The sequence below is a fragment of the Centroberyx gerrardi genome, chromosome 5 (assembly GCF_048128805.1).
Source record: "Centroberyx gerrardi isolate f3 chromosome 5, fCenGer3.hap1.cur.20231027, whole genome shotgun sequence".
Lineage (NCBI taxonomy): Eukaryota > Metazoa > Chordata > Actinopteri > Beryciformes > Berycidae > Centroberyx > Centroberyx gerrardi.
This window is the reverse complement of record NC_136001.1, coordinates 7,883,961-7,911,519: the sequence shown is the minus strand read 5'-3', so window position 1 is coordinate 7,911,519 and position 27,559 is coordinate 7,883,961. Positions and strand designations below refer to the sequence as shown.

Below are 27,559 nucleotides of genomic sequence, written 5' to 3'. Positions count from 1 at the left end.
GGACAGCGCTGATGATGCGAACGTCTCTATCAGCCAGTTGAACTTTTTCTGGACAGACGGATTCGTCACCATCTGTTGGCCAATCAGAGGCGTTCCTAGGTTTGTTTTGGAAAAAGTAGCGGCGATCACAGACACAACAGTTTAACCAAAACAAAGATAAAACGGAGAAAGCCAGGTACAACGTTGGGATGACTGGAGGTTTTCCAGATCAGTTTCTTATTTAATTTATACTTATTCTTCTTTTTTCTGTGAAGTAGCACCATTATGAGCGAAGCTAGGCTGCTGTATTTCTGCCTCTCCACCATGTTGACGTTCCCAAACAGCCCAATGGACAGAAATCTATCCGTCAATAATTCTGTCCGTTTTCCGACGGATCCGTGTGGCCGCAGCTAGTGGAATTCAACACACGCGCCGTGGGCCTGTACAGGATCTGTACTTGTTTATATTTGTGCTAACAAAAATGAAACAACATGAAAGAAAAATAAAAGTAACAACATTCTAATTTTAAAATGTAACTAATAACGCATTACAAGAACATGACAGTGAGGGATCATTCAAAAGTCTAAACCAATGGAATATGAGTCAGGGAGAGAAAGGCAGTTTGCTTTGATGGGAGGAGCGGAGGGGCGGGATTGTTCCAAAATCTGTGATGGCTTTATTGGTTGGAGTTTACACTGCAGCATGAGGTCGTCATTAAAGATACTCTGTTTTCCAGGAAGCAAAAAGTAATGGGAGTTCATTTCATGGGGACTTTAAACAGCCAAACATAAATTAAGCTGCTTTCCTGATTTATGTTCCTAAAAATATCTTCTACCACACATGGGTAGGCTTCAGACCTGTTCTATTACTTCCATATCTTTAGTGTTTCTTTTGGGCAACAAGTATATATGATGAACACACAGTGTGATTTGTGTGCAGGCTTTGTTAGTCTTTGTTTTCTCTCGTCCTTAAATAAATGTCCGTCACGGATTCTCCCTGATTTAAATCCCCTAAAGACTTAACCTCAAATCGACAAACATAAAAAGGACCCGCTTTCCTTATTTATATTCCTTTTGGGAGATGATACTTCACAACAAAAATGCCCATGGGAAAAAGGAGGAATGTGGAGCGTCTCTTTTCTGTGCAGTGAGACAAACCTCTGTCTCTGTACCTCAAAATATCTGTCTCTGTACCTCAAAAAAATATATATATACTGCATGTCTCCTCATCGCAAAATCTGTCTGTGTATCTGAAAATCTGTCTCTGTATCTCAAATTACTCTAATATTGGTTAAATTGCTTAGGGCTGCCTATTATGTGGCAGTCTTGGTGGATCTCTCCAAATGACATGAAATAATAGGTTTTGTTAATTCTTTTAAATGGAAACTACAAGACATTGGGATGTTGGGTTCTGGAGTTTTCTGTTTTGGTTCATTTCATGTGCTGTTATTTCATTATGCCTTCGAACAAGTGAATAACTGAATATTAGTTTCTATTACATATCAAAACTGCAATAAAATAAAATTTTTAAATGTGTGAAATGTTTATTTTATCTTTTTTTTTGCAGACGGACTGTGCCAACTTCGTGCGGCTGCTGCAGCCCTTCAATAAGACTCATGTTTACACCTGTGGAACCGGAGCCTTCCATCCTCAGTGCACGTACCTCCACTTAGGACACAACACAGAGGTACAAGGAAATACTCATTATTCATTCATTCATTCTTTCATTCTTTCACTCACTCACTCACTCATTCACTCATGCACGGATGATTAACCACAGTGGAATGCTAAAACTGAAGCATACTATGTGGACATGGAAAGAAAAAAGATATAAAGATAAAGATATAGATAACGTTTCCCAGTCTTTCTGTCTTCATTTAAAGGAAAAATCCACCCTAAAACAGCTATCGTTGATGTACCTTGCATTTCTGCGCCCTTTTTTTTGTTTGGTGGTGTGTTTTTCTTATTCACATGGATAACTGGTCAAACGTAGACAAAATGGCGTCGCATAGAGATATTTCCAGCAGCTACAATGGAGTTTGACAGCAGAAAATGTTTCAGGATCTAAAACATCAGCGGTAAACGTCAGGTTTTGGTGTCAGTCCCTCAGAATCAAAGAGCGAGGGCTTCTTTCTAGAGCCGCCATTTTGCACCAAGAGACGTTCAACAATCACACAGGGAGAAATCCATCGTAGAAGAGGAGAGAGACCAATTTCTACACTGACAGTAGTGTCAATAGACCAGAATGCAATGCAGCCACAAGACATGTTGTGTTTTGAGTGAGGGACGCAGCTGCAATCATAGAATATATGAATAACCACAGTAGAATGTTAAAATGAATGTATACAGCAGGGATATGGAAAGAAGTTGATGAAGTTTCTCTCACTCCTTCTGACTATCTGTCATTCTGTGTGTATCTGTGTGTGGTCTCTCTCTCTCTCTCTCTCTCTCCTATAGGAGCCTTTGTTCATGTTGTCTCAGACAGTGGAGTCAGGCAGAGGAAAGTGTCCCTTCAGTCCCAGAGAGCCATTTACTGCTCGCCTGACTGGTAGGTCACATCTACACATGATGTACTGAATGTCCATACACAAACACACACACACACACACACACACACACACACACACAGATACACACACTCCTTCTCTCCCTCTCTCTCTCTCTCACACACAGACAAAAACACACACAGAGCCAGCAAGTGGATATATTAAATCATTTTCTGTCACATTCTAACTGCCATGTTCACATTCTGGTGACACTAATGCAGTGCAGCGTACAATCCCACCACTGTCTGCAGTGACATCTCATTCCTCTCTGCAAATCGTCCGTTCAGCTGTGCTGTGTGGTCCGAAGACACGGCGGATGAGTTATTTCACAAGCTGACGTCAGTCGCTGCCCCGTAGGACACGAGCGGCATAAAATATATCAACGAGAATTGGATCCATTAGACAAAAAGCCTCCGGAGATGAGTTCTGTGTGTTTTCAGACCAATGAGGTTTTTAAATCGCATGGTTTTAGAAGTTATGAGAACCGGAGGATGAGGATTTAGATCTGTGTACAGCAAACATATGGACTATAATTAGAGAATTTCAGACGCCTTAGGAGGATATGAAGTGTTTCCTTCCTAAATGAGATATTCACCGTTTGAAAAATGTGGCACCTTCCCCTACAAAATGGCTGCTGGCATGAAAGTACAACTCACTGTCTTGGGACTTTTGCGTGCAATTTAGAAGCAGTTTTGGCCATTTAATCAGTTTTATTTTGGAGCTATTGAACAATGAACATGAGGTAACACTTTTGATAAATGGATACTTAGCACTTTGGAATAAAAGAGCTTCATATAGACTTTGTTGAGCGCTGTTATCGACGAGTCAGAAGCATAACTGAACAACAATATTCACGTGTTTGTTGAGCAAGTCATGAGAATCCAACGTTAATTACGATTCAGAGTTAAAAACAGAAGAGGCGATTTCCTCTGATGTATAACATTCACCCCCCCACATGATGTGGATTCACTGCACAACCGCACACATGTTGGCTGTTAAAGGATTTACAAAGTCTGAAGTCTGAAGTCTTCAGTTGTCGTCAGTCATGGCCCCATAGGAACTTTGGACATAAAACATATGGGTTGTGATTATATAACCATAACACACACACAAGGAAATGGATCGTCTTGTGGAACTCACAGTAATAATTGGTGACATTTTCATATAAATATATGTCAGTTTTGCCGCTCTTGATTAACACAACAGTGATTCAACCTATAGCCAGTTCAATAAAAGCTTTTACATTTGTTGTTCTAAACACCCAGAGTCTCTGGTGTGTTTTACGTTTCCTTTTTGTTTGGAATAAACAGAAGAAGAAGAACTGGGTAGTTAGCATGAGCAGTGATAGCCACCATGGCTGAACAGACAGAGAGAAGAGAAACTCAAACTGCATCAACAGAAAGTCCAAGCTCCGCCCACACTGTTTGATTGACAGGTGATCTCTGGGAAGTGCAGTGCAGAAACACCACAGTGATGAGGCTGAGCAACAAAGATGGAGACAAAATTTAAAACAAATGACTATTCCTCTTCCAAAACACTGCATATTCATCACCGATAAAGAAATCATCCAGTTAAGTTCAGATAGATAGAGGATCAAGTCAAGGCTGTTGTCATTTTATGAACCAATCACTTCAGTTATACTATCCTTAAAAAATGCCTCCATGTAATGTAATGGAAGAAAGTACTGAACATGAAGAATGAGACCAGTAGACCTTTGTATGTAAAACTTGTGGATCATAATTGATTGTCATGTGTTTGCAATTGGCTCAGAAAAATACAAAAACAGAGACTCAAATATCGAAGCCTTGGATCTGTGTGTGTATAAAATATTGGCCGTGTAATTATGGATTTTAAGATGTTTACAGATTTTCTCTGAGTTGCTATTGGGGACTCCAAAGTGTAATTCAAAAAAGCTGTTTGCACAAACATTATACATTATAAGTAATGAGAAATGGAGAATGAGGCTTTAGAGCTGTGAACAGCGAACATATGGACTGTAACTGAACATTTGCAGATGCCTTCGGGGGATGTGAACTGTGTTATTGGGGATTCAGAGGCGTGATTAGAAAAATATGTTCACACTTTTGTTGCACAATTTATGGGAATCTGAGAATGAGTTTTTGGATCATTAGACATAAAACAGGTCGATCAGTTATATACACAGGGGAATGCACAGTAAATTGGGTTTACCATTGGCTTGAATATGAATATGAAAATGAAACTCAGCTAATTTAAACCAGCAGTGAAACAGAGAAACATTCAGGGCAAGTGGGACAATTTGCTGTTGCAGAGGCCCTTTACTGTAAATGATAGCTAACATAATCCCCAACATTTTGGAAATATTTCATGAAGCATATTAGAATTTGTCAAAAATGTATGGACGTTTAACTGCAGGATGCTGACAAATATGCAACACAAACAGCAGCCATGCGATTATTGAAGATCCAAGATCAATATAAAAAAAAAGGCAAAGAAATGCTTGGCAAAACTTATGAATTCCCAAATGGTTTTGAAGACTGTGCATCCTACCTTGCTGGGAGAATGATGTTTTGCCATTGGATAATTTAAAAAACTGTAAATGTTGTCGTTCATTGCTTGCTAAATGAGCCCCATTGTTTCACAAGAGACAGAGAGAGACAAAGAACAAGATAGATATAAATATGTATTTTTAATACCATCAGATTGTAAATATTTGACTGTTTTACTGAGGCCTATTAAGGGGGGGGGGGGGGGGGGGGGGTTAAGGGAATAAAACACACCGTACTGCTATTAATATAGCAAAAATCTCTGCATTGGTCAGCAAACATGATCACTCTCAGAAGGAAGATAAATTTCATTGTAATATTTAACACAAACATTTTTATGGTGTGTCTGCAGTGTATTTGCTGAGTATTGTTGAGAAGGAATTTTTCACAAAGTATACATTCTGTCGCTCTTCCTTCCTTCCTTCTTCCTAGATGGTGAGCTATATTCTGGTACCTCAGTCGACTTCATGGGGGCCAACGCTGCTGTCTTCCGTACGTCCATCCAGGGCGGGAGTCAGCACTACATCCGGACCGAGGCCTACGACCAGAACTGGCTCAATGGTGAGGAACTACACACATTTATAACTGACTAGATGTTTTCTTACAGGAAGTTGTGTTTTTTGGATCACATCACAAGAGATGTTGTTTGAGAGTGAATCTGAATCTGACCCTCCATCGCTCTCCCAACATGTGATCCTCATCCCTCCCTTTCTCATTCCTGTGTTCCTCAATTTATCAGTTTGTTGCCATGGAGACACACTAACCCTAAAGCTAAACCTAACCCTAATCCCCCAACCTAACCTTAACCCTTTCTACTACAGGCCTAAACTTAACCTAATCATAATTCTAAATTTAACCCTAAACCCAAATCCTAACTTTAAACTATCCTTAACCCTAACCATAAACCTAATTCTGATCTTAATGTAAACCCCAAATTAACCAACTCAATTTTGTAAAAATACCCTCACTCCGAAGGTGTAAAACTCACACACACACACACACACACACACACACACACAACAACAACAACAACAACAACAACTAAGCTGTTGTCTCCCTCCCCCCCACAGAGCCGGAGTTCGTGGGCTCCTTCTCCATCCCCGACACTCATAGTCCTGACGACGACAAGGTCTACCTCTTCTTCAAGGAGAGAGCAGTGGAGGCTGGACAGTGGGACAAGAGGGTGTACAGCCGCGTGGCTCGAGTCTGCAAGGTGAGAGAGAGAGAGAGAGAGAGAGAGAGAGAGAGAGAGAGAGAGGAGGGGGGGGGGGGGAGGGAGAGAGAGAGAGAGGAGGGGGGGGAGAGGGAGGGAGAGAGAGAGAGATGGGAAATGTGTTGCTGTTTGAATTGTAAAAAATCCTGAATTTAAGTAAAGTATTTCTTTAGAGACTTTGCAGTTGTATTGGAAATCTAGTTAGCGCCATGGAGGTCCACTGGAGAATTAGCATTGTGCAAATAATGTCTAAGTAAGTAACAACTGGGCAAGAAAGAGAGAAATGTCTGAAAAAGATTGTTGTGCTGTGGGTGTAGGTCAGATCAGTAATGTGAAAAGGAAAAGTTAATGGTCCAATAAGGTACATTTGTTTGTAAATTTAGGTTATTGCTGTCTTGTCTGTAACCCTTGCTCCTTTGGTCTTATCTCTACTCCAAAGCCCTACAAGTTGTAGCTTTTTTGGGTTTGTTAGCTAGCTAACTAGCCAGCAGGCTAATTTAGCAACCGAGTGTTACTAAAGCTAGCTTCTATTAGATAAGTTAGCTAGTGCGCAAATCAGACATGTTAATTACAAGACAGTGATGGTTAGCTTACCAGATACTATGGTTAACTAGCTAACAAGCCGATATAATGAGATGTAGGCTGTCAGTGGCAAAATGATCAGTTTCGGTTCAAAAACAGCACAGAAATTAACAATTTCTATTCCATACTGTTGAGTATGACTTAATGACGTACTGTTGAGCCATCTCAGCCATGACGTAAGTTTAGAAATGCAACCAGCTGTTCACAGCCACTGTTGCCCAGCTGTGGACCTCCAATATGGCCGCCAGAGGATGCAAAATCTGTCCTGAAAGCCTTCCATATGGACACAGATGAGAAACCAGGGTCAGGGTTTACAGTGTCTTCTAGAAGAAAACCAAACACTGCAGCAACCATACAGTACAAATGAAGAAAAGTGTGGCTAAATCTTTCCATTTGCAACTACATTGATTCTCAAAGTCTCTCTCCTTGTGCTTCCTCTCCTGTCTCCTCCCCCTCTCTCCTTGTCCATCTTCCACCGTCTAACTTTTTTTCTCTCCCTTCCTCCTGCTGCTCTGCCCTGGTCTCCCTCCATCCAGAACGACGTCGGGGGGAAGAGGAGTCTGATCAATCGTTGGACCACCTTCCTCAAGGCCAGGCTGGTCTGTTCTGTTCCTGGACCGTCTGGAGTCGACACCCAGTTTGATGAGCTAGGTAACACTCCTTCCCTCCCTCCCTTTCCTTCCTCTCTAGCTCCTCATTCCCCTCCCTCATTTTCTCTCGTTTCACTCCACTGGAACGGACATTCAGTTTGATGAGTTCAAAAATACACCTCCCCCCTCATGTCCCTGTTCTGTTCCCTCCTTTTCTCTCACTTAATCTTCCTTTCCCTCTACAAAAGTGGACGCCCAGTTTGACAAGCTAGGTAGAGTAATAAATGTCTCCTCCTTTCCTTCCTTCCTATCTCCCCTTTCTCCTCCCTCCTCTTTTGTCACCTCACTCCTCTGGAATGGACACCCAGTTTGGCAAGCTAGATACTCTATCTGAGATTCTCTGTGTGCTCTCTTGGCAATCTGTCTTTATTCCTGTTTAACTTTTATTAAATTAGGCAGGACAATTAAGAACAAAATGCGTATGTAGAATGGTATTCCAAACTGACAAAAAAATTACTGACCAAAGTTACAGTCAAAATAGCTTAAAATGATATCTGAATTGAGTACATGTGTGACTTTGGTGACCGTCCTTGGCTCCTCAAGATGAGTAACTCACAATTTTAATGATGCAAGCATGATGTGTCTTTAAAATGGAATCAACAAAATGGACTTGATTTATAGCGTTGTATACTAATATCAGTCCCATTACTGTGTTTTCCCAGAGGACATCTTTGTCCTGGAGACTAAGGACCCGCAGAACCCGACCATCTACGGCGTCTTCAGCACTTCCAGGTGAGTCGGCCAGCCAATCAATCGTTTCACCAGGAAGTCAGTCAGTTCATCAAAGAGAAAGAAAGAAATACCTTTTGTCTAACAATCAAGCTTGGTTTCCATCCAAGTATATATATATTTTTTGCAAATTATAATATATGGAATTAGAAAGGTTGAATGGAAACAGCAAAATCTGTTTTTTTGTTAATTGTTGAAGATAGTTCACGATGGAAATTGATTGACTCTTAAATATCTGTCCACCCTGACCTGAAATGTCTCAGCTGCTGTCTCTTCCATCTCTAAGTCTGGTTTAGTTAGTGCATTAGAATATCGCCAAGGGCATTTCTTTGTTTTCGTCTTGGGATGTAAGCATGAAATATGGACATTAGCAGACATCAAAGAACAATAGCAACTTTCCCCAATGCTAATCAATTCTTGAAAAACCCTTTCCGTATTTCTCATAGATTTGTTTGTTGACATTCAGAAAGCCTGATTGTTTGTTTCAACCCAGCTGATGGAAATTTGCATTTTATTTTTTTGAGACATTCCAAAAGTTTGCACAAAATTCGCTTGACAGTTGGATGAAACAAGGAGCTTCAGACAGACAGTCAGTCGAGTAGAGAGGAAGGAGAAATGACAGGAATCACGTGCACACTCACACTCAGGCCGACACATGCACGCCCAGCAGTGTGGAAGTCAAAAAGTCATGTAAGGGTCGCTGCGGGGGTCAAAGGTGAAGAGGCCCGGCTGGTTGTGTTGTTGTAACCCTGATCTATAAAAGCATTCCCATCCCCCCATCTCTCTCCCTCCTTTTTTCCTGTCCTCCCTCTATCCCTCCTTCCTTCCTTCCCTTCCATCCTTCTCTCCTCACTATTCCCTGTTTCCTATACTTTTGTGTTTTCTTCTGCCCTCTTCTTTCCTCTCCTCTTCTCATCCCCCTCTCCTGCCGTTCCTCTCATTTCTCCCTTTTCTCTCTTCACTCTTTCATCCCTGTCTTTTTCTCTTCAGACTGCGAGTTCCTGCACATATCAATAAAAGCAATTCAATACATTTAATATAATTCAATAAGTCAATGTATAACAATACAGGACATTGGGAAGGATGGATTAGCATTTCTTACAACAAAATTTACAAAATCATTCTCAATGATAGTTTTTTCCTTTTCTCCCAATAATTTCCCTCACTCTCTCTCTCTCTCTCTCTCCTCTCACAGCTCTGTATTTCGTGGTTCAGCAGTGTGTGTGTATTCCATGGCGTCTATCCGCGCTGCGTTCAACGGGCCGTTCGCCCATAAAGAAGGTCCTGACTATCGCTGGGTAGAGTACAAGGGCCGCATCCCCTACCCGAGGCCTGGCACTGTACGTACACACACACACACACACACACACACACACACGTGAGCTAATGAAAGCAAGCTGATGAAGCTGTGAGAGGGTTAACCTCTGGTGATTTAACACCTCAGCTGTGAACTCCTCTGGGAACTGGGAAACTTCAACTTGTCAGGAAGGCTGAGGTGTGTGTGTGTGTGTGTGTGTGTGTGTGTGTGTGTGTGTGTGTGTGTGGTGTTATTTCATTGTCCCTGTTGGGGAATTCGCCCCTCTATGGAGAGGGTTTGTATGATCTGGTTGATTGCCGATGAGGTCAGCCACATCAGCGTGTGTGTGTGTGTGTGTGTGTGTGTGTGTGTGTGCAGGTGTGTGTGTGTTTTGGCAGAATGATTAAAAGCAAAATGAAACAGTCACAGGGATGCTGTGGTCATAACCCTGATCAGAGTCACTGGACACACACGCACACACATTGCTCACAAAAATAATGGTTTCCATGTTGCAGGCTTGTCCAAATCAATTACTTTGTCCAAGTGATGTCACTAATTCAACAAAACTTAATTCTCCTCTTTACTGCACATTTTTTCAAGTCAATTTAGCCATTCCTGCAAAAATCTCTGTATAACATATCTATCTCTCTCGCTCTTCATTTGTCCCTTCCTCTTTACAACTTTTATGGTTTTCTTTGTCTCGTTTTCCCTTTATTGCTCAAGTGAAACATATGACTTTCTCCACAAATCAACATGCGGCTACCTGGCTACACCAACCGCAAGTCATTTCATTTTTGAATCTACAGGCTATACAATAAAAAGAATATTAACATTAATGTTATTACTGAAAGGTCAGTCTTCTTACTTTGGATAATGCTAATCGACCACTATCACTCAACATAGTGTATTCTTATGTGTTAGCATGGAGCACCGGAGTGAATCATCTACCGGTGACACATGGATGATTTTGGTGTCTATGTTCTCATCACATAACAGGTAAACTGACCCATGACCAATCTCCCAAAAGACTTCTCATCCTCCCCATACCACAGCGCCTTGATTTCTGGGAAACCTCAGCCTCACCACACACTCTTTCACTCCTTTCCACTTCTAATATTTCTCCCTCCTGTCCTCCAGTGTCCCAGCGAGACCTACGACCCCCTCCACAAGTCCACCAAGGACTTCCCAGACGAGGTGGTGAGCTTCATGCGGCAGCACCAGCTGATGTGGGAGCCCGTCCTGCCTCTGGGCCGCAGACCCGTCCTCACCCGGGTCAACGCACCCTACATGCTGCAGAGGGTGGTGGTGGACAGGGTGGACGCCGAGGACGGACCCTACGACGTCCTGCATCTCGGCACAGGTGAGGAGGAGGAGGAAGAGACAGAGGGATTGGGAGAAAAAACAGGGTAAAGATAGAGGTCAGTGGGGTAAAGGAAGAGGAGAAGGCGAGAGAGAGAGATGTTAGAAGATGGAAGGAAAAGAGAAAGATGGTGAAGCAGATGAGACAGAGAGATCATGAAAAGAGGACAGAGAAAGGGAAAATGTTGATGGATAGACTGGGTGGACGTTGTAGATAGAGCGCTTACATGAAAAATGGAGGAACGAAGGAGGAGTAAGAGCAGAATGGTTAAAATTGAAAATAGAAAACACAAAGACAAAGGTCAGGGATTTACCTGACACTCTTATCCAGAGCGACTTACAATGAATACTACCGTAAAATAACCTTAAAGGTCCAGTGCAATGAGAATTGCATTTCTCAATTTCATGGTTTCATTTAACAAAGGTTATTGTTAATGTAAAGTTACCCACATTATTATAACTATCAGGAATGTGGAAATCTGACAGCCTTTGAAAAGCTCTCCCTCTGGTTATCAACAGAATCAAATTTTGAATCCCAATCTACTTCCTGGTGTAAATGATGTCACTTACGCCCAGGCTTTAATGAATGTTCTAATTGGTTGAAAGTAGAAATAGAAATCATAGATCCAATTGATTCATTAAAACCAGGGTGTAGGTGACATCATTTACACATGGAACGGGAGAAGTAGAAGAAGATAAGAGATCCATTTTTTTAGAGAGCAATTTTTAGAGTTACCATTCAACTGGGAGAGGATGATGTTGGATACTTGAAAGGATAAGTTTTCGCCTAACAACAGAAGATTGGCAGTGACAAACTCACTCTCACCCAACCCCATTTCCTCTTTATTCAAAATAGACTAACTAATAATCGCATCAGATCCTGTATGTTGGTGAATACACAGGTAGAGAGAGAGCTGAGACAGGGGGGGGGAAGAAGGAAGGGCAGAGAGAATTACCAACAAGAGAAAATGAATTGACTCGTTGGCTTGAAGTATCTTTCAACAACTAAATTTTAACCGAGTGACGTCATAAAAATGTCAGTGGTAGTGATTGATTTTAGCTCATTTGTTCATTTGTTGTGTGTAAACATCCTACTTTCATTCATTATCCCTTTAAAGTGTCTCTTAGTCGGTGCTGAAGGTGGAAAGTGGAGAGGTTTACTGTTTTATCCCAAAGCAATACTTCTGACAGGGTGAATGGGTTCTTGAGTGTGTTGTGTGTGTGCATGTCTATGTGTGTGTGTATCTGTATGCGTCAACATGCACGCATATGTGTGTGCAGGTATGCAGTGTGTGTGTTTGACTGTTCATGCCTCTCCAGCTGCATTAATAGGGAGCGTGTGTGTGTTCATAAACTTTGTGTCAGTCCTTGAAGCTGTATGTAAAGGCATTTGCGATGTGTGTGTGTGTGTGTGTGTGTGTGTGTGTGTGTCTGACAGTGTTAATGGCTGTGTGTGTGATAAATGGTGGAGGTTATTTAACTGCTGGTGACAGGCGGGGGGCAGAGGTGGGCTGACGGCTCCATACATCTCCTCTAAGTGGATTCCTCTCCAGCATCTCTCATCTCCCCATCAACTGCACATTTACCTGCCTGATAAATGCTCTTTCTGCTCTTTTAACTGTAGCGTGTTTCACATTGTGTGACCAAGCTGAATCTTTCAACTCACCTTCTTGTTTGATGGATGATTTTCTGCGATTTTTTAAGTGTAGTTCATTTCACATTTTCATGCACTGAAATCATTTCATTCCAAAATCTAACACCTGAAAAATGTAAGGTTTACTCTAAGTTACTGCTTACATGAGAGTGAAATGTATCATGCGAGGCTGTTGAAGTCATTTGCTGTCTTGAGAACTGGCTTGCACATTAATTTTTAAGTATGCGGTCATCCCACTTGATGTTGAGCAATGAATTTCAGAATTGATTTTTTCTCAAAATAGATATTTAGCATATTGGAGTGTTTTAACTCCTCATCTTCCCACCTGATGAGTAGTCTTTGGGGTCTTCAGGCGTAGTTATTTTCACATTTATTCAACTGGTTTCCCATGAGGAGTTTAATTCGAAAATGATATATCCAACATTTGAAAAATGTAACGTCTGCTCTTAGTTGCTGCTAGGATGAGAATGAAACTCATTCCCAAAGGCTGTTGAAGTTATCAGCTATTAGACTTTGGCTTGCAAAATGATGTCATTTTTAAGGATGCTATCATTCCTATTTTTTAAAATACTGAGCAATGAATGTCAATGAAAGTCCGTTTTTTTTTTACTCAAAATGGAAGTATAGTAGAAGTGAAATCTTACAGTTGTTGAAAGGCTCTTTCAACCTCTCATCTTCCTGCCTGATAAATAGTCTTAGGGGTCTTAAAGTGTCACATTTACACATTTTTAACCACACTGGTTACCCTTTCACTATAGCTGTTGTTAAAACCTGTCAACTCTCCGTCTTCCTGGCTGATTAATGCTCCTCAGGGTCAAAATGGAGTCAGCAGAGCAAGTCTTCCTTTTTTTTATGGCTGATCATTTCTTCCTTTTATTTTACAGCACTTTGGAACTGTGTCGAGTGCCATGCAAATTGATTATTAGTTGTCCTTTTTTTTATTTTTTATTTTATCACTTGAATGGTTTAATTCAACGTATTTATCCATTTTGGGGGGAAAAAATACCTAGGTTCATTGCTCAAAATGTCAAAAAATACAGAAGATAATATTTTATTATACCAGTTGCTTTTTTGTAAGCAAGTGACCTAAGATAGCAGTTATTTAAATGGTTATATATTGTGAGTTTTATATTCAAGCCCAATCATTTTGTAAGAGTAGGTGTCCCAATTTTTCAAATGGTAGATATCTCATTTTGGAGCAAAACTCTTCTGTTTCAAACACTAATGGACTCAACACACTGTGCTGTGCTTGGTTTGCCGTCAATACAAGATAAATCCCCTGTCTATATCCTTACTGGATTTCTCACATATCACTTTGCCTCCCATCAACTGCCAACTCTTTCAGTAGAAGATCTAGTCTATAAAAGTGCTTTTTGTCAACCAAGGGCTTTTATCTTTTAAAAAGTACCAGAATTTGAATTAGTTTTGTGCCAGCAAAACTACCGTATGTTTCAAAAGCAGCATAGTAATAATGACAAAGCTGTATAATTTTTGTCATTTTTAACTTATTTAGTCTAAGTAAACAAAACAGATCAAATAAAGCAGAAGAGCAGAAATCTCAGACTGTGGTCGGCTGCTGTATGCAGAGGACCATAACCAGAATGAACCCTGACCTGTCCTGGAGTTCCTACATATAAACCACAGGGTTAAAACACAACTAGTAATGGGAATCCTAATGTCAGGACCGAATGTATTTGACCCTGAGCCAGCAGTAGCCTGGAGCTTCAAGAGGAAAGATTGTGATCAGAAGGTCACCAGTTCAAATTCAAGGAATGGTAAGAACGCTTTGAGTGAAACCTGGAAACTGGAGAATTGCTATAATAACCTTCCCACCCATCCCGTAATACTCTGGTGCCCTTGAGAAAGACACTTAACCCCAGACGAGTCCAGTGAAGCTCCAACAACAGAAATGAGAAATGTGTAACACTGTAAATGCAGCAGGGCGTTACTGAACAAGAGGATCTGTGCTTGATTAACTTAAACGACTCACTCTGGTTAAGTAAAGGTTAAAAACTTCAGTAATCGTCTTAGACACTTGGATAACTGATCATACAGCAAGTGTCTAATCATCTCAATGAGTCTGTTAATGGGACGAATGGATATTGATCCCTAGACTTGTCCCAGGTGTGAATGGTGCCAGTTGTGTCACAGTTTGTGTCTTGAAGTGCCGATGGGTGGGCAGTTTTTGTTCCAATACAGAGTTTGGGCTGGAAAGTGAGTTTTGAAAGCCTTCAATCTCAACACTTGATGAAGTAACTGCTGAGTCATTCCCACTGAGCACTAGACGTCATTTCAGCATCGCACCTACAGTGTGCTTTAGCTCTCATACAGCCCAGGATCTTTTTTGACTATGTCTAGCCCAGTTTTAGACCAAGCAGTAAATACATTAGTACATTTTTAAGCAATGCATAAACAGCTGTAAATATTGAAAATGTGCACCAGAGACGTTTAAGATGCAGACATATACTAAACTTTCACTTTTAAACCCTATGTAGCCTAATAGCCTATGTTTACAACCATTTAGACGTCTTTTAAAAGGCTAATCAACATAAAATTGCTCAGTGGTTTGTTACTTATCAACAACCCCATCTACCTCCGCAGATATCGGTCATTTTGTGCTATGGGGCAGTAAAAATGTTACTTAGTGCCCCTTTGAATGTTAAAAAAATCCACTAACTAATTGTGGCTTAACGTGCCTGATTGGTACTGGCACCAAGCCTGGGATGAGGAAGACCTCTGTTAGCCTGATTAGAGTTTAAATAGTGAGTTTGTAGAGTTGCTTCAGAGCAAGAAATATAAAACATTTTCAGTCAGGACCAAAATGAGTTAAAAGAGACAACTACTCCTCTTGTACAAAATGATTGACTCCTAATAATCGATTGGAAAATACTCCCACAAAATGAATGAAACAGAATTTGCACAATTTATGTAAGTTTAGGATATTGGATAACTGAAGTCTTTGACTGACAAAACACTTTTACAGACTAGATTCTGTATATTTTAGAGGTATTGAATGATGAACTTCAGGTAATGCTTTTTTCCCCAACATGGCTATTTACAGAACATGTTTACAGTATATTTTTGGACCCAGGCTTATTTTATTCTGGATATGTGTGGTCTTAGCATTTATTTTTGCCATATTGGGCTGCGTCTCAGTTAAAGAAACGGCGGCCGGCAGTCTGAAGAGCACAAACAAAAGTTAGAAGATATTATCTGAAATGAAAAGTTACAGAGGTCTGATCACGCACATCTACATCATTAGCCCATGTATGGTCAGCTTGTTTGACAGACTCATCTGTAGACACACACATACATAAACACACACACACACACACACAGAGCATTTATATAATAGTCTCAATCTGGTACACACACATAGGCACACACATGCACAGGAATAGGCACACACACACACACACACACACACACACACACACTCCCATCACACACAGGAGATTTCCCACGGTGGGTTCCCTAAGGTCCATGAGGTTCCTTGGGAGCATTATGTGTGTGTGTGTGTGTGTGTGCGCGCGCATGCGGGCGATCCTGTGGGTTTGTCTCTGTGGATGTCTGCACTTCTGTGTATGTATGTTTATGTACATACAGTATGTGTGTGTACAAGTGTGTGTTTAAGTGAGAACACATGTACTTAAGCGTGTGTGAGCTCATTTGTGTGTGTGTGTTTATGCTCATGTGTATGTGCATGCATGTATACGTTAGCCAGTGTAGTCATGTATGTGCATGAGCGAATGTGTTTATACGTTGTATGTGTGTGTGTGTGTGTGTGTGTGTGTGTGTGTGTGTGTGTGTGTGTTCAATGTAACAGCTGGTATGTGAACCAGCCATAAATTCAGTTTGAGGTTTCTTTTACATTGTGCATGTTTAGTTTCTGGATTCCACTGTTACTAAGGCTACCACTATAGAATGTGTCCTGGGTTACCACGGCGACCGCTACAGAATGTTTTCGACTCTTCTGTACCAACTGAAATGGTGACAGTTAATGAAGCTTCATTTTAAACTCATTTTGGCAGCAGCCCTGTCATCACTGCAGATCTGCATTCATTTAACCATTAAATCATTAAAAATCTAATGCCCATATTTTCTGCTCTTTGAAAGACAGAGGCGGCAAAGAGGAAATATTTTCTGCAGCTGTGCTCATATTAAGCAAACCAAACACATTATAATTCAGAAAGTGACAGTTACAAAGCTGCTAATTTAACGCTGAGGATGTCTCCAGCTGGGAGGAGTGTCTCCAATTTTTGTTGAAGTGGTAATGCACAATTCAGTTTTTGATTTTTGTTTTTTTATCTTCGCGACATCTTTGTTGCTCAGCCTCATTGCTGTGGTGTTTCTACACTGCACTTCCCAGAGATCACCTGTCAATCAAGTGAGTGTGGGCGGAGCTTGAATATTGTGTTGATGCAGTTTGAGTTTCTCTTTTCTTTTGTCTGTTCAGCCATGGTGGCTATCACTGCTCATGCTAACTACCCAGTTCTTCTACTTAGTCCAAACAAAGTTTACTGGCAAGCAGTTAGCTGAATGTGTTTTTCCAAAGTAAAAGCCCTTGTATTGTCTGATGTCGAGACAGTTTTGGTCGCTGTGATTTTGAACTTGGTAACCATTTAAATCAAAAACTAATACCAATTTCCCTATATGTGAGTAAAGTGCTGGTAACACTGTACACTTGAATGCCTCTTACTCTTAATCTGAGGAGCTTAATACATGGCAGCTATACTGTGTGTGTTTGTGTGTGTGTGACATTGACATATCAGTATATGCATTGACTGTTTTTACTATTGTTTTCTGTTCCCTGTCAGATGATGGGAAGGTGGTGAAGGCGGTGTCAGTCATCAAAGACAACTGGGACACCGAGGAGATCATTCTGGAGGAGCTGACTGTCTTCCAGGTGAGATGCAGTTGGCGATAAAGTTATTTTCAAGGACATGGAATTTACCATCAGAATCAGAGTCACCAAATACAATAAATCTACAGGAATTTGTCTTGAAGGCGTTGGTGCAAAAATAAATGGACGACTTCATGTAGTGACATAAGAAAATATTGGAACACATGGTAGACAACAGGACTTCACATTCAATTCAAGGGGAAAATAGACATGTAATAGACAGTAGACTATATATCACACTATATAGATTTATACATTCAGGGAGTAGAATTTTAATTTCAGATCTAACTGACTTTAACTGAACAGAGGCCTCTGTGACCAAAGGCAGTGGAGAAGTCGTACAAATTTAATGAGAACAGTGAGCTGGTAAATCTTCTGTTTCTTACATGATCTTTCTGTTTTCATAGTAATATTGTCAGGACACTATAGTTCTCATTCTTCCACTCCTTACTCTTGGTTGCTTGTAATGTTGTTGATCTAAGAATTGAAGCTGAATTCTACTGTTGCACTCATTGTAAGTCACTCTGGATAAGAGCATCAGCTAAATGCCTAACATGTAAGTGTAAATGACTGCATTCCCTCATTATTCACTTCAAATGTAGTTTTTGTTATTTATTTGCAGCATGGAGGACAAACTGTACAAAAAAGTTTCTTACAAAAACAGCATGAAAAGTCAAACCACAAGTTAGGTGGATGTTTGGTGGATGGATTTGATCGTTTGAGCACACATGGGGGAGTGCCATCCCTTTAAAATCACCCCCTGACCACAAAGAGGATGTGGAATAATTTAACATCTTTTCCAGCAAATTCCAGGAAAGCCAACAGCCTGTGCCAGTGGACTTTTCCTAAATATTTGAGCTTTTAATGTCTGCCTGTTTAGAATGCTACAAATCAACTTAGAAACTGACTGAAGGGCTTTGGTTGCCAGAAGTGTGAATTTCTTAATGTGACGGCTGCTGCATCAACTCATGGATTTCCTGATGCTTTAATTTTTTAATTGCTTTCAGAGACTCGTTAACAGTCAATTTAAAGTTAACCGAAAACCGAGACTTAACATATAAAAAGGCACATTCAGTTGGTGCCCACCTGTTGGCCTGCAGTGAACACCTGCTTTCATAACCTGGATGACAGTGAACACCATCATCAGGAAACTTCTCTTCAGTGTATTCACTCCACTCAGCAGCCTGAATAACCTTTAAGGTCCCGCTACACTGCCAAACACACAGCCACACAGGACTTTTATGGCTAAGAACACACAGTTTGAGTAGGAGTGCTTGTTTTGGTGTCTCCCGGTGCCCATCTGTTGGCCCTGCACCATGTGATGGACTGTGTGAGGCCTTGATTGTAGTTTCCAATGGAACATATTTGACTGGAATAACTCCACTAAGCTGAAAAACAGATAGCAGGGCACATATTTCCCAAGGTCCTCTAAATAAGCTAATGGAGAAGAGGTGAAGAGAGGAGAGAGGGAATTGATGAAGGTAGAAATGAGAGAAAGGAGGAGAGGAGAAGAAAGGAGTGGAGGAGATGAGAGGAGAGGAGAAGAGAGGAGTGGAGGGAAGAGGAGAGGAGGAAAGTAAAGGAAAGGAGAGGAAAGGAAAGGAGAAGAGGAGGAGAGGAGAGGAAAGGGAATGAAAGGAGAGGAGAGGAATGTAGGGAAGAGGAGAGGAGGAGAGGAGGAGAGGAGAGGAAAAGAGAAGACAGGAGAGGAAAAGAGGAATGGAGGGAAGAGGAGGAAAGTAGAGGAGAGGAAAGGGGAAGAGAGGAGTGGTGGGAAGAGGAGAGGAGGAAAGGAGAAGAGAGCAGTGGAGGGAAGATGAGAGGAGAAATGAGAATCAAGTGAGAGAAGATAAAAAGAGAGAGAAAGAGGAAATGGAGATCTGGGAACACAGGACGGAGAGAGGGGGAAATGTAAGGAGGGAAGGAAGAAAGACAGGAAAATAAGGAAAGCCACAAACAAACAGGATATCAGATGCACATTGTCTGTTTATTTACATGGAGCTTAAAACAGGAACTAACCCATTTCCAGCAGCCTCTCACTACAACAACAACAACAACATGGGTATACCAGCTGGCCATGACCCAGATATATAGCTGCAGCAACTGTTTGGCCTTGTACTGAACAGCCATATGATAAACTGCAGTGTTTATCTTGTATTTTTCTATCCACCGGTGGCTGGATTTGGGCCAGGACAGGCTGGCTCGCCCCCTGACTGGGTTTCAAAGAGGAGAGGCAGTTAGCTGGTTGGTCGGTTTGTCGGCTGCGACGTGACATGCGATAGCCAGATTACTGTAAAAACCCCTCTTTCTTTCTCTCTCTCTCTTCCTCCTCTTCTTCTCCCTCCCCGCTGCCTCCATCGTGTCCGACCCCCCCTGCCGCTCTGGGTGGTCAGGGGTCATCGACTCTCCTTTGTGAGTCAATGAAACGCTAAAACGAGTCAGTGAGCTGGAAAAATGGGAGCCGCAGAGTAACTTAGTCCTCTGAAGAAGAAAGAGACTTATTCGATTTCTAATCTGCATCAGTAGCCGCAACGACCTCAGAGCCGACCGCAGCGTTTAACTTTAGGTTGAGGAATGTTTCAGCCTGCAGTCATTCTGTGACAAAGACGTCTGTAAGGTTGAGGTATCAGTTTTGTTAGAGGATAATACTGCTGTTTTCTAGCTGCAACCAGCAGCTAGTATATAAGTCATTCTGTCGGTTGGCCGCTCTTCTCAGTTGCAACCCCATTTTGTGATTTAGCCTGATAACACAGCTGCATTTTTACATAAAAAAATGCCTAGTGCAGCTTTAAATTAATTTGATGTGCATGTTAAAATTAGAAATTATGTGCTTTGTCTGATTTCTTGGATATTAATGATCTGCCTAAGAAGCAGAATTTTGATGATTGATTTAGAGATTTTTGGCATGGTGTGGACTATTCTATTCTATTGTATTCTATTCTATCTGCTTTGGGTCTGTAGTACTTGAAATCTCATATGTAAGGAACCCATACTCTGCGGTGAACTTCATCTATAAATCTGGACATCATAAACACCTATAAATGTCATATCTAGATGTATATCATATGTATAAATGTTATTGTGTGTATGATTGAGTCAGTGTGTAAACTCATCAGTTTTCTTCCTAACTTCACAGAGTCCCACACCCATCCTCAGTATGGAGCTGTCAACCAAGAGGGTAGGTCTGTCTGTCGTTTTCTGTCTGTTTGTCTGTCTGTCATTTACTCAGAATGGGCTGTGCTGGGATAAAATCTGAACAAAGTTTGAGGAAAAACACAGATTTAATGGCCTTTTGTCAAATAATCAACACATTAAGAGTTGATGCCTTTCTTGTTTCCATGGTGATTTTGATAAACAAGAGGATCAACCATTTTGTGTGCATGTATATGTTAAAAAACAATCCATTGAATAGCATTATGTGACTGTTCAATATTTCATTTCATTTCAACATGTCTAATAGGTTATATGTGATGTCTTTCCTTCCCTCTCTTTTTGTAACAGTGACATGATGGACAGCGAACAGTATGGTGCACCTAGACAAATGTACTGACTCTCTTTTTCTTCCTCCTTCCCTCTTCCTCCCCCTCTGTTTCTCCCTCCTTCCCTCTTCCTCCCCCTCTGTTTCTCTCTCCTTCCCTCTTCCTCCCCCTCTGTTTCTCCCTCCTTCCCTCTCTCCCTCACAGCAACAGCTGTATGTGTCCAGTGAGCTCGGCGTGGCCCAGCTGGGCCTGCAGCGCTGTGAGCTATACGGGTCCGACTGCGCTGAGTGCTGCCTGGCCCGGGACCCCTACTGCTCCTGGGACGGACAGACCTGCTCCAGATACTTCCCCACCAGCAAGAGGTAGAGATACAGATATAGAGAGGAGAGGAAGGGAGGGAGAAAGGAGAGGAAGGGAGACAGACAGACTGGGAACACAGTTATTGGGCTGAGTCACACCAGATCTGCCAATTCTGGCACTCGTGGAGGAACAGATTATCTGGTAGTGTGAGGAATTTACAGATTCAATCTTAAAGTTCCAGCATGATTTGAGTTTTTTGCTCATTTTTTTTACATTTTCCATCCCTTCAATGTTAATTCTGACTGATTTTACATGCACACGGCACAATTAAAGATACTTTTTTAATCAGTTTAGCCAAACCTCTCAGGCTCATTCACTCCCATTCAATTCCAAACAGTATAGAAAGCAACTCTGATAATAAAAGATAAAAAAAAGACTTCTAATTTGGTCTCCAAAGGTAATCCATCACTGTGAGTGAGAGGCCACCAATCGTGTTTTGCAAAGTTGCATAAATGCTAATATCAGGCTATAAAGTTACATTCATCATTTTATATTAATGTGCACATTCAAAAGCATGTCGAGAGACGAGACGAGACGGGAGGAGCGTCTTACTTCTGCTTTCTGCTTGTAAACAAAGCAAAGTAAAACAAAAGTTTCTGCTTTTTTCCTCTCCAAAATAAATCTTTCAACCAGTAGCTAATGTTCTCTGCGGTTACGTTCGGACCCGCCTCCTGTCAATCACAACCCAGTCAAGCCAACAGACAAACCGAAGCAAGACGCTTCCGCCAGCTATGGTCCGTAAAAAGAAACTTGAAAATTTAAAATTAAAGCTGGATTTTACACAATTACAGCTTTGAACTTAAGTTGCTTCTTACCTCGTAATATTTAGACAGCATTTATTTAAAAATATTTGCTTTGGAAAACAACTAAGTCAAAGGACAAATATCAAATATCTCATATGGAAAACAATCTACAGTGATGTAAAACAGTAAGGGAAAGCAGGAAATGAGCAAAAACTCCAATACTGTCCCTTAACCTTCCCCACTGACCCGCAGACTGATCTATCAAACACTTTTGATATTTACAACTCGACAGTCTTGTATAGTGTGTGGGCATTTAACTGAAGACTGACATCCTGAACTGAAAGAGGAGGAGAAGAGGAGATGGGGAGGAGGAGGAGAAGGAGAGAGAGGAGATTGATGTGGAGAATAATGGAAGGGAAGGGGGAGGCATGGAGGAAAGGATGAAGAAAGAGAGAGAGAGGGAGAGCGGTAGAGAGACCTTCAGATACTTTACAATCTACAAGACGTAAAGAGACTGGGGGGTTTTGGTGGAGGAATTTGTGGCAGAAAACGACGGCGGGAGGTTGAAATAGGAGGAGAGAGATATGACAACACGCTTTACCATGGCTAAAACAACATTCTATATTTTGATAGCCTGTTGTTGTTCAGCGTTTCTTCATTCAGAATAACAGTAGCTCCATATTTTCACCCCCTGAAGAGCAGGCAGAAGCCCAGGAACAACAGCGAGGAGGAGGATTTAATGCCGCTATACAACTTTATCTAAAGGCAACTAGATTATCTGCTGCTGTCAGCTATCGTTTAACTGATGGGTCTACTGTCTGCTCCAACACACACACACACACACACACACACACACATACAGGCATACACACAAAAACACACACATAATGCACACACACTGACACTGACCTACAGTGCTTACATTCATATGTAAGCATGAAATTCACGTACACACACTCACTTATGAAAATACATACTATATTATAACAGACAGGTCCTCTTTTGGCTATCTAACTGTTTGTGTGTGTGTGTGTGTGTGTGTGTGTGTGTCAGGCGGGCGCGGAGACAGGATGTAAAGTACGGAGACCCCTGGAGCCAGTGTCCAATCACAGAGGACGGTAAGGATTTCCACTGTCTCATATGGACGAACTGCGTTTGGTTCAAAGATAGAACTTTCTTCAGCCGTTAATTACATAATTAAAAACCAATGACCATCAATGAACAATTTGGTTAGTATTTAAAGACAGCAGTTTTCCACTTACATATACATTCTGTGATTAATGACGTATTTTTAGTGCCATACCATTGCAGGGAAAGAAAGCGATACTGAGCTATACAGGAGAGTGAGATTTCTAACTGTTTGCCTGGCAGTGACTGAATAATGAACACACATACAAACTGACATTATCAAATTGAAAAACATATGATTAAGCAGTCTTAATTCAAAACTCCTGATAAATTCAAACCAGGAAGGAGAAGATGGTATAATGATGTATCATTTGAGAGGCTCTATTTCAAAATGGTATATAGACATTTAGGATAGAAAAAAATGCTTATTTGAAGGTCATCACTCATGTCTAAACAACAGAGGATCCAGTCTGTGTTAGTATTTTCTAAATCTTAGTGGGTGTCACTTTTTTTGTGGATACCTCATTGTTGTACAAAACTTTTCATTAACTATTTCTAAACTATCATACCGCATTCAGATATACATAAAATATATCAAATATATGTAAAATATCTTCTATTACCGCTCTACTCTGCTGGCAGTAGTAGGGCGCACTCTAATGGATATAATTTGCAACTGCAGTTTTCTCTGCAGTAGTGTTTATTACAATTAAGTAATTTATAAATTATAATAATAAAGTAATTAATTTCTGTAAATGTTGTTGTAAATATTTTTCTTGATTTGTTTTGCCTCCCTCTGTTTCTGTCTGCCTTCCTTTTTGTTTTTCTGCCTAATAAGGCTGTGATGTACAGTGGCAAGAGAAACTAAGTACACTTTACACATCTTTAGTACATCTTTGTCACTCGGACTCACCATATTTAATATACTAAATATTTGATTTGATTTTTTTCTCACTTTTTATCTGGCTCTCTGTCAAATTCATACTCTCTGGAGGCAAAGTTGGTGTACAGTGTGAAGGGGAAATAAAGATACTGAATATACTAAATATTTTTCTTCATTTGTCCGCTGTGTCTCTGTCAGACTCAGACTCTGTGGAGGCGAGGCTGGTGTACGGTGTGGAGGGAAACTCCACCTTCCTGGAGTGCGTTCCCCGCTCGCCGCTGGCCGAGCTCAGGTGGACGGTGCAGCACACAGACACCCAGCAGCAAACTCTCAGTCAGACGCAGGAAAGCAGAGAGGTGAGTGGGACTTTATGCCTAATCTCCTGTCCATCATAAAACATCAGTGGACAATGTCTCAGAAGATAGAGGATGAGGTGGGGATGATGTTACCTTCCCTGTTAGAAAAAAAGTCAAAAAGTATCAACCTAAATGGAGGATAAACAGTTAGACTTCCCTTCTGCAAAGTTTTGTTCAGGGCCTTGCTCTTTTATATAAAGATATAGTAATCCCTGTATATATGTATTTATAATAATATTGCAGTAAAATTATCTCTATTGTAAATATTTGAAGTCACAAGGAAACAGTATGTCAATGGTGTCTTGCTTCCATAATTTGATGTATTTCTGGTTGAAAGGATGTTGTGGTGGGACATAATGCAGGGAAGGAGTGTTCAAAAGTGTTAAAAAGTTCAAAAATGCTTTGCACATAACTACAACAACCACTACAACCCGAACTCTGGAGACGTTAACTGCTAGCTAAAATAGCTAACACATAAACACTTAGACTAGTAGGCTCTGACCTACTGAGTAAGGGCGCTTGCCGCTGCTGTTGCTTGAAAACCTTGTATCTCCAGAATGTCAACTTTTCAACACCTCCTCCTCCCTTTTCTTTCTTTCTCTCTCTCATCCTCTTTCTGCTGTCAGCTTCCTCCAAGTGATGACGACCGCTCCCTCCACATGAAGCGAGGGCTGCTGGTTCAACGCCTGGAGCCGGGCGACACGGGCCTCTACACCTGCAGCAGCCAGGAGCACTCCTACACCCAAGTCCTGGCCCGGTACCGGCTGCACGTCATCCCCAACCACAGCCTGCACCCGGACCACTACCAGCAGAACCACCCGGCCTCAGGACCCGCTCTCAACCCCGCCTTGCCCGGGAGGGTCGCCCCAGGAGGGGTGGGGTTTGCTGGGCTGCTCGGCCAGGCGGGTCCCCCTAATCCACCGCCTCCTCCACTGGCAGGACACAGGAACTCCTGGCTGGCCCAGCAGCACCCTCAGCTTCCTCTGAGGAGCTACAAGGACCTGCACATGGTCGGGACCAATAGTCTGAGCGTGGACGACTACTGCGAGCACCTGTGGTACCGAGAGAAACGCCGGCAGCAGAAGCTCCGCACTCTGAAGCTGAAACAGGAGAGCAGGAAAGCCCGGGTGAGGAGGAACTACCCTCCGGAGAGTCCCATCTAGGCACCCGGGGAGGGAGAGACTGTCTGTGGGGCCCAATGGAGGGGAGACGCTAGATCCTATACATGCAGAGCACAGGGAGAGGTTACTTCATCACGATAACTGTTTATTAAATAATGCCAGCCGACGGTTTGAGTATTTGCCAAAAAAAAAAGACTGACAGCAACACTGTCCCAAAAAACTGCATAGTATATCCCTATCTTAGACAGTTTGAAACTTAGTTTGAACTAAGAAAAAGGGAATGTAGATGTACATTTATCCACCAGTCTCCCTATATTAGCTTGTTAGCATTGTTAGTATTCATTGTCATAGTCATGGGAAACCCTTGGCTGCAAGTTTGAACTAAAATTCAGAATTTAGAGAGTAACTAAACCCCAAATCCAAATCTGTGTAAAGCCTGACATCTAATGGTAAAAAGCATGCTACTGAAATTGCCATCTGCTATTGGCTGATCTTTTGTCACCTTCTATAGAGTACAACAGGTGGTGACATCACCTGGCACCAAAGATCATCTAATCGCAGATGGCAATTTCAGTAGCATGCTTTTTAACATTAGATGTCAGACTTTACACAGATTTGGGTTCGGTGTTTGGTTACTCTTCAAAGGTGTATTTTTTTAAGGTAAAAATATTTGGCACCACAAGGGAAATTTTACATTTGCAATGATTTGGCAATATTGTACTAGTATAGATTGGAATAATGAATGAGTTAAACAAGAACTTTGACACATTACAAGACAGTTAGGTGAGGTAACACACCCTCTGGCGGCCATATTGGAGGTCCACAGCTCTTGGCAACAGAATCTGTGAACAGCCTCTCTGAACGTACGACTTGTCTGTCTCAACAGAAATTAAAAGACATGGTTAATTTCTGTAGTGTTTTTGACTGGGAACTGACAGTTTCACCTCTGAAGCATCTTATCAGTTTCAGTTAAAATAATGTCAGCTTGTTAGCTAGCTAACCCTGGTATCTGGTCAGCTAACCAGTCTTGTTGTAAACACATCTGATTTGTGCACTAGCTAATGTGTCTAGTAGAAACTAGCGTTAGTAGTGGCTAGTAGTCACTGGTTGCTTTGCTAAATTAGCCTGCTGACTAGTTAGCTAGCTAGAAAAGCCAATTACCAACTGTTCCGGTTAACTGAGCTGACTCTTCTCAAGCTACAACTCGTGTGTTTTGGGGAAGACTAGTGACCTAAATTTGGAAACAAATGATCAGACTCACTTTAACTTTTAACATTACTGAATTGACCTTTCTCCACACCACAACAATCTAGCCAGGTTATATATTTCGACATTGTTTTGTGCACAGCCACTCCACTGCACCTCCATGACACCAGAAGTGGTTTCTGGGAGATTTGTGCTGCCAAACCTGCATACAGGACTGACACACAGGTGCAGGTCAATATATATCAGGATCTCATCCGTGGTGCAAACATATTGTATGACAGAAGACTAAACAAGATTAGATATAAGAGGTGAACACTGTCTTTTGTTTGTTTGTCCAATTCACTGCCACATGTTTCACTGTTTTACAGACAGACATTATATTTTATGCATGTATTTATGGTTTCTGTGCGATGTAATGCCCTTCTGCATAGGTAGGATCTTGGCTCCACCATGCTAAATGGATTTAATCTAGGCCTCAGTGCAAACGCACACATGAAATGGACTCTTGCTTGAAAATGCGTTATGTATAGCTTATTAATTCTGCCATGTAACTAATAATTATTATTCACGTCAGTGTATATTATAGAACTCTATTTTTGATAGTTCTTTTCTTTATAAACTAGATACTAGTAACTTTATCTTGTGTAAAAGATAAAGACAATTCTGTCTTGTTTATATGAACTTGTGTGTTTCCCTTAAAAACGTAGGTTGTTATTTAACTCCACAACTCTCTCATAAGCCGTGAGATCAACAACTGTGTAATTAAACTGTGTTATTAAACTGTGTTATTTGTGAGTAAGCCACAAAATGATAAGTTACAAGTAAAATAAAAAATAAAAACATGAAA

The 27,559-nt window shown here is 41.2% G+C and overlaps 2 protein-coding genes across 2 annotated transcripts in view; one reads left to right on the top strand and one right to left on the bottom strand.

Moving 5' to 3' along the window:
* Nucleotides 1–27,559, bottom strand: part of dynlrb1 (dynein, light chain, roadblock-type 1) — a 242,234-nt gene that overhangs the window by 137,329 nt on the left and 77,346 nt on the right. The gene's annotated exons all lie outside the window — the stretch shown is intronic.
* On the top strand, nt 1,565–26,409 carry LOC139920070 (semaphorin-3D). Its single transcript, XM_071909977.2, has 14 exons — nt 1,565–1,665; nt 2,436–2,526; nt 5,482–5,610; nt 6,120–6,262; nt 7,381–7,495; nt 8,157–8,226; nt 9,419–9,563; nt 10,658–10,880; nt 17,351–17,439; nt 20,573–20,614; nt 21,120–21,277; nt 23,072–23,136; nt 24,228–24,385; nt 25,012–26,409. Exons 2-14 carry the CDS (start codon nt 2,448–2,450, stop codon nt 25,546–25,548), a joined length of 1,953 nt encoding a protein of 650 aa, XP_071766078.2. The 5' UTR covers nt 1,565–1,665; nt 2,436–2,447; the 3' UTR covers nt 25,549–26,409.

Excerpts from the sequence above, each read along its gene's own strand:
- LOC139920070 (XM_071909977.2), top strand. The coding sequence starts at position 2,448 with ATGTTGTCTCAGACAGTGGAGTCAGGCAGAGGAAAGTGTCCCTTCAGT. Across the intron at positions 2,527-5,481 it reads ATTTACTGCTCGCCTGACTG|ATGGTGAGCTATATTCTGGT; the intron begins GTAGGTCACATC and ends CCTTCTTCCTAG. Across the intron at positions 20,615-21,119 it reads TGGAGCTGTCAACCAAGAGG|CAACAGCTGTATGTGTCCAG; the intron begins GTAGGTCTGTCT and ends TCTCCCTCACAG.